Below are 11,968 nucleotides of genomic sequence, written 5' to 3'. Positions count from 1 at the left end.
GAACAGATTACATGGCTTAATACAGATTTATAGCTAAAAAAAATTTAAACTGAAAAGAACCATTTTATAGGTGCAACAACACACTTTAGGATGTGCACATAAGTCAGTAAACATATCTCTGGTACCTCATTGTGCTGCAATGGGTACACAACAGAGCATGCCAGTACATGGCCTATGCACTACCCAAAGCCCATTCCATAGAGCTTAGGTGGGCTTGAAGTGGTGCAGAGAACTGAAGCTGGCCCCCTGTATAGGGTGGATTTCGCCTTGTGTGCATATGATATACTGACTGGTGAACGCAGGCCCCATGGTGTGCAACTGCTGACATGTTTGTCACATTATCTATGTTTTCCTCTAAGGCCAAAATAGCAACAAAGTTTTTCTGCATGCTATACCCTGCTGACTCCTTCCTGTTCCACCAGGCATTCTAAAGGATCAGCCAGTCTGAAGTTTGAAGGCTAGGACTATAACAATGTTTAAAAGAGAACTGGATAAAATCATGGAGGTTAAGTCCATTAATGGCTATTAATGGGATGGGTAAGGAATAGTGTCCCTAGCCTCTGTTTGTCAGAGGGTGGAGATGGATGGCAGGAGAGAGATCACTAGATCATTACCTGTTAGGCTCACTCCCTCAGGGGCACCTGGCATTGGCCACTGTTGGTAGACAGGATACTGGGCTGGATGGACCTTTGGTCTGACCCAGTATGGCCATTCTTATGTTCTTAGCCAGCTAGGAGTGGATGAAAACACAATTTCTTCCTTTCAAAATTAACTTCCAAAGTGATATTAGCACAAAAGACTTTAAATGATTGATAAGCAGGAGGTATAAAATTCCCATATTGTCCTCCCAATTATAGCTTTTAGAACATTTTTTCATGAATGTTCACAAGAATCTGCTCATGTCATAATACCATGAAACTACATGGGATAGATCTTTGGAAAAGAGAGAAATGCATTCATTATTTTCAATATACTATACTATACAGTGAATTGAACCAGTAAAACAGTCTGAAACATTCATTCAAACTTACATCTCCATATAGGATAGGTTATGCAACTATACAATCTACCTTTCTACTGCAACTCTAGTTCTAGAAGTGCTCAATCATAATAGATATACAATAGTTATACAGATAAATGACCAAAGTGTATATAATAAAGGCCCTTGTCAGAGTCACATAGTATTTTCAATAGTTTCCACAATGCTACATTTATGCTATCACATTCACTGAAGTGGGGCTTTACTTGAGACGAGAGAGCATTTTATCATTCTTCACTTAACATTGTAAGCAACAACCCAAATCACGCAAGCAAACTGGAAAGTGAGAGAGTCAAATATGGATGCGTTTTTGCATCAACATCTTAATGCTATCAATGTCATTTCATTTCTAGGCTGTCACAGAATATCGAACTCCCACCTCCTCCGGAGGCAGCAGAGAGATATTAACATGCCAAATGTTAGTTCAGTGACATATAGCTTTAAAAAAAACCTGCTATGACATTTTCTTCCAAAACCACTATGGTGGTGCCAAGAATCCTTTTAGTCTGCAAATCTGAGCATAAATCAACTAGAAGAAGAATTGCGTCCCCAATGACCAACAGCTATCAGAGCATCCTGATGGCCGCCTGGAGACGCAGAGCAATGTGCTCACCTTTCTCGACAGCTGTCTGCACTGGGGCCATGTCATTCATAAGCAGATATTGATGAACTATTTGGTTCGGCATGGTGATTTCTAATGATCGGAAACTGTCTCCCTCTCCCCCACTACTTACTGAACGTGGATTATTTCATAAAGATTTGACATAAAAGGTCATTAATGTACATGGGTCAGCAGTTTTAGCCAGTGGCCTGCTCCCCGGTATTACAACAACACATGGGGCACGAAAGAGAAAGGGGATTTTCCACAGATCAGAATTAATGTTACATTTTTTTTTTTTTTTACGATTCAAAAGGTTTATACATTTTTTTTTCTGAACTGCACAGCCAGGTACTTTTACAAATGAACACATCAGGAGCCCAATCTAACCCTCCATGGTTATTCTCCTGTATATTTTACCTCTCTGAAAGAGAAAGGGTATAATTGCCCCAAATGGCCAGGGTGACCTGTGCAGACTACAGTAATATTTAGCTCCTAGACATTCAGGAGACTAGAAGACTAAAAAAAAAGTCAATAAATTCCACAGTATATCCTTAAAGATATTCAGCACAAATCCAGATTTGAAAACCATAGCTACTCACAAATGAGAGCTGTATAAGCTGTGTGTCTCAGACAAAAATGATTTGGAGGGGAAAGCTGAGAACTACAAACGGCTCAATAGATTGCTGAAAAAAAAAACTGGTTTGCAAGTCAACAACTGGTAACTAGGTGAATGTGGGAAAGATTCAAAATGCTACTAACCAATGCTACATACTTCAAGAAACATTTCATTCTATTAATTCAAACACCTAAACCTCCTCGGAGGATTTCTCATTTTCAAATAATCTTCTATTCCATCCTGCAGTCTGCAAGAAGAGCTCATCTTTCTAAAATGTAACAATATACTGAGTGAACAATTACCATAGCTATTAATTTCTACTTCATTGTTATAGCTTAATGAAACTGACGAAGATTCCACTCAGTCATGTACTGTATTTCTAACCTAAACTTACAGCAAAACTAAAACCATACAGTTTTGCAAGTAGCAGAGATAAAGTAACAAAGTTGTGTCTAATTGGAGGGGCAACATACATTCATAAGAGCACATACAATTAGTGTAACAACTACTCTGAAATTAAAAATAAACCCAAAACCAAACAGGATTGATCAATGCAGCAGACATGCAGGGTCTGCTAAGTAACATTAAAATCATATTGCTGGTGATTAAATATGTCTACAGAAGATATATTACGATTTCGAATATATTTTCAAGCAGACTAAAAATACCTCATCTATTGATTATTGATGTGTTATTTGTAACTAATTAAATATTGGGAGGGTTTTCCCCTCTGTGTATAGAAATTGCACTTATTTTCTATTAAACCAAAATACGTGAAACTTTAATTCTGTACTTCAATGTGTATTGACATTAGGTTGCGGAACCTTGCCTGTCAAAGCTTGCAGGATTAAGTATGGCGTTCCTTGCCTTCCAACATCCCTAGCACAGCAAAGAGAGCCGCTGGGGCGCACCCGTCAGTGCAATGCCCTTCCTGCTCTGGGCTTCAAGTCACTGCTTTATTATAGTGCAAGGATTATTTATTTAAATTTTTTATAAGAAAACCTGAGCTTTAAATGTCTTTAAAAGGACCTGGAATTGATTCTGGCCCATCATAGACCTGAAACAGCTCAGTCCTGCAAGGAAATTTCCCATTTGACACAGCTCCCTCTGAGAGACAAAGGCTCTGCGGGCAGTGTCTCTGGAGTTACATCATTCCCCTTCAAGTCTCTGTCTTTACCCAAAAGCCTTTTGACTGACAGCCCTTCCTTCCATCTCTTCGGCACTGCTGCCTCCTGCACGGCTCCTCATGCCAATGAAAAAAGTCTCTGCCACAAGCATGACTTGTGAGACACTGGTGATCTCCCTCCTCGTGCAATGGCTTCTCCAGCTCATAAAATGTCATCGTAATCCAACAGTTTGGAATGCTGGCGAGTCTTCCAGAGGCGGTAAAGGCGGAAGTCAAAGTAAGTTTCAATCATTTGCTTCCCTAGGATGAGAACCAAAACAAAGCACAGAGGTTACCCCAGTGATGCATTGGGTGAAGCAGGGACCAAGCAGCCTGCAAAAGCCAAAAAAAAGATTGAAGTGATCTTGACCGATGAAGTGAGCTGTAGCTCACGAAAGCTTATGCTCAAATAAATTTGTTAGTCTGTAAGGTGCCACAAGTACTCCTTTTCTTTTCCAAAAAAGATCGATTCTCAATGTTTCATGGATGTGCACAGGAGAGTCTGAGAGTCTCATGCAGGGACACTGTTGACAGCTGTCACTCACTCCTGGCATCATTTGCCCCCATCTGAAACTGCCCATAAAAGGTGTTGCCTTGACAACCCCAAAAATGGGTGATCATATTATTCATACTCAACATTGGAGACCCCAGACAACAGCAAGGTGGGCTCCCCTCCTAACAGCCTGCCAGTGTGTACCCACCCGCACCCAGAAGATGAGATACAGCTCTGTTTCCATGTCCCATTCTGTTCTTGCCTTCTCTGTACAGACTGCCAGCAAAGGTGACAATCACTGGCTGCTGAGAGCCACAGTACAACTCACTCCAGCTCTGTAACTCCAGCTCTGGGAGACACTAGCTAGAATGACATCAGGGAACACAACACTGACCTACTGGAAAGTTATGGACCAAAAGAAGGTACAGTCAGACCTGTCTGGCAGTAACAGAGGCCCCTCTCCTTCACGCTTATGAGATCTCCAATCTCCATGGCTGCAGCAAGTTTGGTAAGGCAAAAGTTCACTTTAGCTACCCAGATCTGCCTTTTGCCATAGTAAAAAGTTCAGCAGAACACTTTGGGGGGAAATGTGGACTTGGGCGGTTTCACTACTGGTGTGAATCCTTTTTGCACCTGCTTGATTGAAGTATTTCACTAGGACAGTCACTTTACAGAAACTATGCAAGGGAGATAGCCAGTGTAGCTTCACAAAACCCAAAACCTCACAAAGCATAAGAAAAACAAACAATCCTAGATTCTAAAAAGAAAAACAGAGGGAGAGACTTTTCTCTTTTACAGCTGATTAAGATAGGTTTGAGATGTCTGCATGACAGGTAGCCAGGATGGTTACATTGTGTGTCTTACATAAAGTGGTTACATTGTGTGTCTTAGATTTATCGAGACGAAAAAATTGCAGTGTATTCTCAAGCCCCGCTCTCCTGCAGAGCCAAGAACTGCTCTGCTGGGCACTACGTACAACATGTATTGTGTGCAGAAGACACAATCTTTTCTGTTGAATTGATATAATTAACTCTCTGCAAAAGGCCATGTGCCACTGCATGGTTTGGTTGTTGGATCTTAGGCATGCACTTTGAAAATGCAGGGCCCCTCCTATGAAGTGCACAGTGCCTCTAGCAAAATGCTGAGGACCCTCAACTCAAGTCAGTGGGAGTTGAGGATGATCTTGTTAATGTCAAACAGAGTTAGGGTGCTCAGCTTCTTGCAGATTGTAAGCTCTTTGAGGCAGGGACTGGACTGTCTTTTTGTTCTGTATTTGTACAGTGCCTAGATTCCTACATGCTGCAGTAATACAAATAAATAGATCTAAAACACGTGGACACAGTACTACATGGTAAACTATTAGTTACATTAGGGAAGATGGGGATCATTACAAAAATTGTAAGGTGGATAAGCAACTGGCTAAAGGAGAGAAGGCAACAGGGTACGCTGAAAGATGAAGTATCCGACTGGAGGGAGGTTACTAGTAGAGTTCCTCAAGGATCAGTCTTTAGACCAATCTTATTCGATATTTTTATTAATGACCATGGCACAAAGAATAGGAGTGTACTAATAAAATTTGCTGAAGATTGGGAGGCATTGTCAATACAGAGAAGGATTTTTATACAGGAAGATCTGGCTGATCTTGAAGACTGGAGTGGCAGAAATGGGATGAAATTCAATAGTACACATTGCAAGATCATGCACTTAGAGTCTAATAAGAATTTCTGCTACAAGAGGAGGCGAGAGAGTTGGGTGTTGGGTCAATCGCAAGACTACTATGAGCCACCAATGTCATGCAGCTGGACAAAAGGCAAATGCAATCTTTGGATGTATCAGGTGAGGCATACCCAGTAGAGATAGAAAAGTATTAATGCCATTGCACAAGACACTGGTAAGACTTCGTTTGGAATACTCTGTACAATTCTGGTCACCCAAGTTCAAGAAAGATGAATGTGAACTGGAACAGGTGCAGGGAAGAATTACTATGATCAGGGGAATGGAGGGCCTATTTTATGAGAGGAGACTGGAAGAGCTTGGCTTGTTCAGTCTAGCAAGAGGAAGGCCAGGGGCATATGATTGCTCTCTCTAAATACATTAGGGGGGTAAATACTAGGAAGGATGAAGAGCTATTTAAACTAAAGGACAGTATTGGCACAAGAACAAATGGATATAAACTGGCCATGAACAAATTCAGTCCGCAAATTAGAAGGTGGTTTCTAACATCAGAGGGAGGTGGTTCTGGAACTGACTCTCAATAGTAGTTGTGGGGGCAAAGAACTTGTTTTAAGATAGAGATAGACAAAATTTATAAGTGAAATTGTATGATGTGGTTGCTTGCGATGGTGGGGGGTATGGCACAGCAACCCTGGGACTCACTTCTGGTTTTCAGCCAGCCATCGGCAGGGGTCAGGAAGGGATTTTTTCTACCCTCAGTGCATTCAGATTTATTTTAAACCTTCTTCCACTGAAGTATCTGGGATGGCGACATCTGGAGATGGGACACTGGACAGGGAGTGCCAGGGCTCTGAGATGACATCAAACATTCTCAAAAAGAAAAGGAGTACTTGTGGCACCTTAGAGACTAACAAATTTATTTGAGCATAAGCTTTTGTGAGCTACAGCTCACTTCATCTGATGCATTTGGTGGAAAATACAGTGGGGAGATTTATATACATACACACAGAGAACATGAAACAATGGGTTTTTATCATACACACTGTAAGGAGAGTGATCACTTAAGATGAGCCATCACCAGCAGCGGGGGGGGGGGGGGGGGGAAGGAGGAAAACCTTTCATGGTGACAAGCAAGGTAGGCTATTTCCAGCAGTTAACAAGAACATCTGAGGAACAGTGGGGGGTGGGGGGGGGGGGGAGAAATAACATGGGGAAATAGTTTTACTTTGTGTAATGACTCATCCATTCCCAGTCTCTATTCAAGCCTAAATTAATTGTATCCAGTTTGCAAATTAATTCCAATTCAGCAGTCTCTCGGAGTCTGGTTTTGAAGTTTTTTTGTTGAAGAAGGATAGCCACCCTCAGGTCTGTAATGGAGTGACCGGAGAGATTGAAGTGTTCTCCAATTGGTTTTTGAATGTTATAATTCTTGACGTCTGATTTGTGTCCATTTATTCTTTTACGTAGAGACTGTCAAGTTTGACCAATGTACATGGCAGAGGGGCATTGCTGGCACATAATGGCATATATCATATTGGTAGATGCGCAGGTGAACGAGCCTCTGATAGTGTGGCTGATGTGATTAGGCCCTATGATGGTATCCCCTGAATAGATATGTGGACAGAGTTGGCAACGGGCTTTGTTGCAAGGATAGGTTCCTGGGTTAGTGGTTCTGTTGTGTGGTGTGTGGTTGCTGGTGAGTATTTGCTTCAGATTGGGGGGCTGTCTGTAAGCAAGGACTGGCCTGTCTCCCAAGATCTGTGAGAGTGGTGGGTCGTCCTTCAGGATAGGTTGTAGATCCTTGATGATGCGTTGGAGAGGTTTTAGTTGGGGCTGAAGGTGATGGCTAGTGGCGTTCTGTTATTTTCTTTGTTGGTCCTGTCCTGTAGTAGGTGACTACAGTTCTGTGGTGACCTAGAATCCTATTTTCGACGTCTCCAACTCAAGGAATATTTCTAACACACCTCTGACCAACATATTAACCCACAGAGACCTTCCTACGAACACTACAAAAAGAAGGATTCTGAGTGGACTCCTCCTGAAGGTCGAAATAACAAACTGGACTTCTACATAGAGTGCTTCTGCCGATGTGCACGAGCTGAAATTGTGGAAAAGCAGCATCACTTGCCCCATAATCTCAGCTGGGCAGAACACAATGCCATCCACAGCCTCAGAAACAACTCTGACATCATAATCAAAAAGGCTGACAAAGGAGGTGCTGTCGTCATCATTAATAGGTCGGAGTATGAACAAGAGAGGGAGCTCTCCAACACCACTTTCTACAAGCCATTACCCTCTGATCCCACTGAGAGTTACCAAAAGAAACTACAGCATTTGCTCAAGAAACTCCCTGAAAAAGCACAAGAACAAATCCGCACAGACATACCCCTGGAACCCCGACCTGGGGTATTCTATCTGCTACCCAAGATCCATAAACCTGGAAATCCTGGATGCCCCATCGTCTCAGGCATTGTCACCCTGACAGCAGTATTGTCCGGCTATGTAGACTACCTCCTCAGGCCCTACGTTACCAGCACTCCCTGCTATCTTTGAGACACCACTGACTTCCTGAGGAAACTACAGTCCATTGGTGATCTTCCTAAAAACACCATCCTAGCCACTATGGATGTAGAAGCCCGCTACATCAACACTCCACACAAAGATGGACTACAAGCCATCAGGAACAGTATCCCCGATAATGTCACGGCAAACTTGGTGGCTGAACTTTGTGACTTTGTCCTCACCCATAACTATGTAAAAGAATAAATGGACACAAATCAGACGTCAAGAATTATAACATTCAAAAACCAATTGGAGAACACTTCAGTCTCTCCGGTCACTCCATTACAGACCTGAGGGTGGCTATCCTTCAACAAAAAAACTTCAAAACCAGACTCCAACGAGAGACTGCTGAATTGGAATTAATTTGCAAACTGGATACAATTAACTTAGGCTTGAATAGAGACTGGGAATGGATGAGTCATTACACAAAGTAAAACTATTTCCCCATGTTATTTCTCCCCCCCCCCCCACCCCCACTGTTCCTCAGATGTTCTTGTTAACTGCTGGAAATAGCCTACTTTGCTTGTCACCATGGAAGGTTTTCCTCCTTTCCCCCCCCTGCTGCTGGTGATGGCTCATCTTAAGTGATCACTCTCCTTACAGTGTGTATGATAAAAACCCATTGTTTCATGTTCTCTGTGTGTGTATATAAATCTCCCCACTGTATTTTCCACCAAATGCATCTGATGAAGTGAGCTGTAGCTCACGAAAGCTTATGCTCAAATAAATTTGTTAGTCTCTAAGGTGCCACAAGTTCTCCTTTTCTTTTTGTGAATAGAGACTAACATGGCTGCTACTCTGAAACCTATCAAACATTCTCTCTTTCAGGTGCTTGGCTGGCTGATTCTTGCTTACATACTCAGGGTCTAACCGATTGCCATATGTGGGGTTGGGAAGGAATTTTCCCCCAAGTCAGATTGGCAGTGACCTTGGGGTTTTCTTTGCCTTCCCCTGCAGCATGTTGGTGCGGGTCACTTGCCATGATTATCTGGGTAGATCTCACTTAATCAGTTCCCTGCCATTGCAGGGACCTCAAGCACTGGTGCACCTCAGTCCCTGCTATTCTCTGCCTGTGGCACAGAAGTCTAGTCTCCTGAGGGCTGTAATATTTGGTCTCGCTTTGGTCGATGGGTGGAGTGTGTGGGTGCTGGGAGGTGTCAATGGCCTGGGATATCCAGGAGGTCAGACTAGATGATTTGATGGTCCCTTCTGGTCTTAATCATTATGATTCTGTCAATGGCAAACCACAGTGGATAACTTCAGCAAGGCCAACAATGCATCCCTTGTATTTGTGACTGTTTAAACTGTGAAAATCTACCAAACAGAGCAGGTGGCTAGAAGCCACAAAACAGATATCAACCATACAAGGAAAGAAAATGTGTCTACAGCCTCTAAAGTCTCTCAAACTATGGACAAGAAGAGACTATAAAAAGATGGTTTCCACTCAGCTCTCCTGTTAGCATGGGCAGTCTGTTCAGAACTAGTGTTGTTGTTTAGCATCCTCTAGAGGAGAAATACTCACATGCATCATTAAGGAAAAGATTCTACTCTCAGATGTGCATGTGCTTCTCTCCTATTGACCTCAGCATGCTCTGGTAACTTACCGAATCTCCTAAGCTACCTCTGCCCAGAAGGGTCAGTATTAGTTCTACGTAGAACTGGGCAACATTTTTTGAAAGAAAAGTTTATTTGACAAAAAATGCAGTTTCTGTTGACTTGAAACTATTTGCAAATTTGACACAAAGCTTCAGTCAGTCACAAAACAGCCAGAGGAAAACACCCCTTAAGCCCAGTGGCTAGGGCACTCACCTCATGTAGGAGCTCAAGGTTCAAGTCCCTGCTTTGGCACAGACCTGAAATGGACTTCTTTTGAGTCACCTAAAATTTGGAAATTTACAGATTCGATTCAACACAAACTGAATTTTTTTTCAATTGTTTGGAACTGCCATCAAATCAAATCATCAATTATTAGCTTGGCTCCTCTTACAGGCCCTTTTTGTTGATCTGCATTAGCTCTGGAGAGCATTGTCCAGCTACAAACACAATGAAGGGTGCAACTGAAAGGCAAAAAAGGGGAGGAAATGTGAAAGGGGAAAAGCCAGACCAGGAGGAATCCACCATACAATCAATGATAAGGTCATTACAAACAGGAGAAGATTTCAGTGACTTGGCTTTTTGGGGCAGGGCTTCAGGAAGTTGAAGAGTGCTCCTTTGTGAAAGGGGCCCATGGAGGAGGCAGTGATGTTGGAGGAGTGCACACTCATGTTTATAGCGGAAGAAATTACCTTGAGCTGAAAGTTCCAGTGGCGACTCAAAGACAACCCTATAAGGCGTCATTAGGTTTTTCAGATTCTGAAATAGCTGAAATGAGATGAGATTTAAAAGTTAGTAGCTGAACCAAAAAGGCACTCCAGGTGCTTCAAATTAAACAGATGAGCAGGCACAGGGCAATGGAAAAGGAGAGAACTCAGCACTCTTCACAATAGTCAAACCCAAACCTCTGGGTCAGCCCCGGTCAGGAGAACAGCTGGCTCCCAGCCTGGTCGCTAGGCAACCCAGCAAGCTCAGCGAGTCTTTGCCAAATGGCCATGCTTCCTGGTCAGGCAGGGGAGCCAGCAGCCTGCTACTTGAGCCTTACAGTGGCTGCTTAAAGCATGCCATGCTGCAGCTGTGCTGGCTTCCACTTCCTTCTCTAGCCCTCGCTCCAGCCCCTGCTTCCAACCTATCCACTCCAGTCTGTGCCTTGCCTCCTTGCCCTAACCTTTGGCTTGGCTTCTTGACCCTGACTCCAGAGTTACCCTCTGACTGGTAGGGGACTCCTAGATCTGTGCTCACTAATATGCTGAGCTGCCACCACAACCATTAGGCAGGGTCCTGCTCCACCCATGCCCCAGCGGCTCAGCTCCTGTGCTGGACAATAGGAGCCTGTGCACAAAACCATTGGAAGAATCCTGCCTATAAGGGGCAGCTGAATACGGCTGTGATTTTCAAAGGCACCTAAGGGAGTTAGGTGCCCAGCTCACGTTGACCCTAGCTTCCTCTGACGATCCCAGGCTAACTCGATCAGCCCTTTTGGTTATTGGTAAGGACAAAAGGTGGGAAAACTCACTAGACAGTAGCACTGCTGAAAAGGATGTGTGGGTTATAGTGGATCACAAACGGAGTATGAGCCACCAGTGTGATGTCGTTGTGAAAAAGGCTAATATCATGCTGGGTGTACTAGCAGGCATGTTGTATGTAAGCCATGAGAGGTAACTGTCCCACTCAGCATGGGAGAGGTCTCCGCTGGAGTACTGTGTCCAGTTCTGGGCACCTAACCTATGGGCATGTTTAGTCTTGAGAAAAGAAGACTGGGTGGGGACCTGGCAACCATCTTCAAATCTGTGAGGGGCTGTTATAAGGGGGAGAACGATTAATTGGTTTTCTACATCCACTAAAGGTAGGACAAGAAGTAATGGGCCTAACCTGCAGCAAGGGAGATTTCGGCAAGGTTAGTTATTAGGGAAACTTTCTAACTCGAAGGGTAGCTAAGCTCTGGAACATGCTTCCCGGAGAGTTTGGGAATCCCTGTCACTGGAGGTTTTTAAGAACACCTTGGACAGACACCTGTCAGGGATGGGCTAAATTTATTTGGCCCTGCCTCAGCACAGGGGGTGGAAGTGATGAGGTCTCGAGATCCCTTCCAGCCCAACATTTCTATGATTCTCTGATCTTTGTCTAAGGCTTCAAGGAAGGGTCTTGTGTTCCCATTCTCTACTTTTCCTGAAAGGCTTTCACAGGCCAAACTGAACAGTCCCTTCCTGCTTATCTCCCACCTC

At 43.5% G+C, this 11,968-nt stretch overlaps 1 protein-coding gene across 2 annotated transcripts in view; it reads right to left on the bottom strand.

Moving 5' to 3' along the window:
- Positions 1 to 1,801: 1,801 nt before the first annotated feature.
- NSMF (NMDA receptor synaptonuclear signaling and neuronal migration factor) overlaps positions 1,802 to 11,968 on the bottom strand; it is an 81,529-nt gene continuing 71,362 nt past the window's right edge. For both annotated transcript variants that reach the window (XM_038374979.2, XM_038374976.2), the window contains 2 exons: positions 10,436 to 10,511; positions 1,802 to 3,682 (listed from right to left, as the gene is read on the bottom strand). In XM_038374979.2, coding sequence (XP_038230907.1) covers positions 3,585 to 3,682; positions 10,436 to 10,511 — 174 coding nt within the window. In that variant the 3' untranslated portion in view covers positions 1,802 to 3,584. The remainder of the gene's footprint in view (positions 3,683 to 10,435; positions 10,512 to 11,968) is intronic.

The sequence above is a fragment of the Dermochelys coriacea genome, chromosome 16 (genome assembly GCF_009764565.3).
Source record: "Dermochelys coriacea isolate rDerCor1 chromosome 16, rDerCor1.pri.v4, whole genome shotgun sequence".
Taxonomy (NCBI): Eukaryota; Metazoa; Chordata; order Testudines; family Dermochelyidae; genus Dermochelys; species Dermochelys coriacea.
This window is presented reverse-complemented; position numbering and strand designations above follow the sequence as displayed.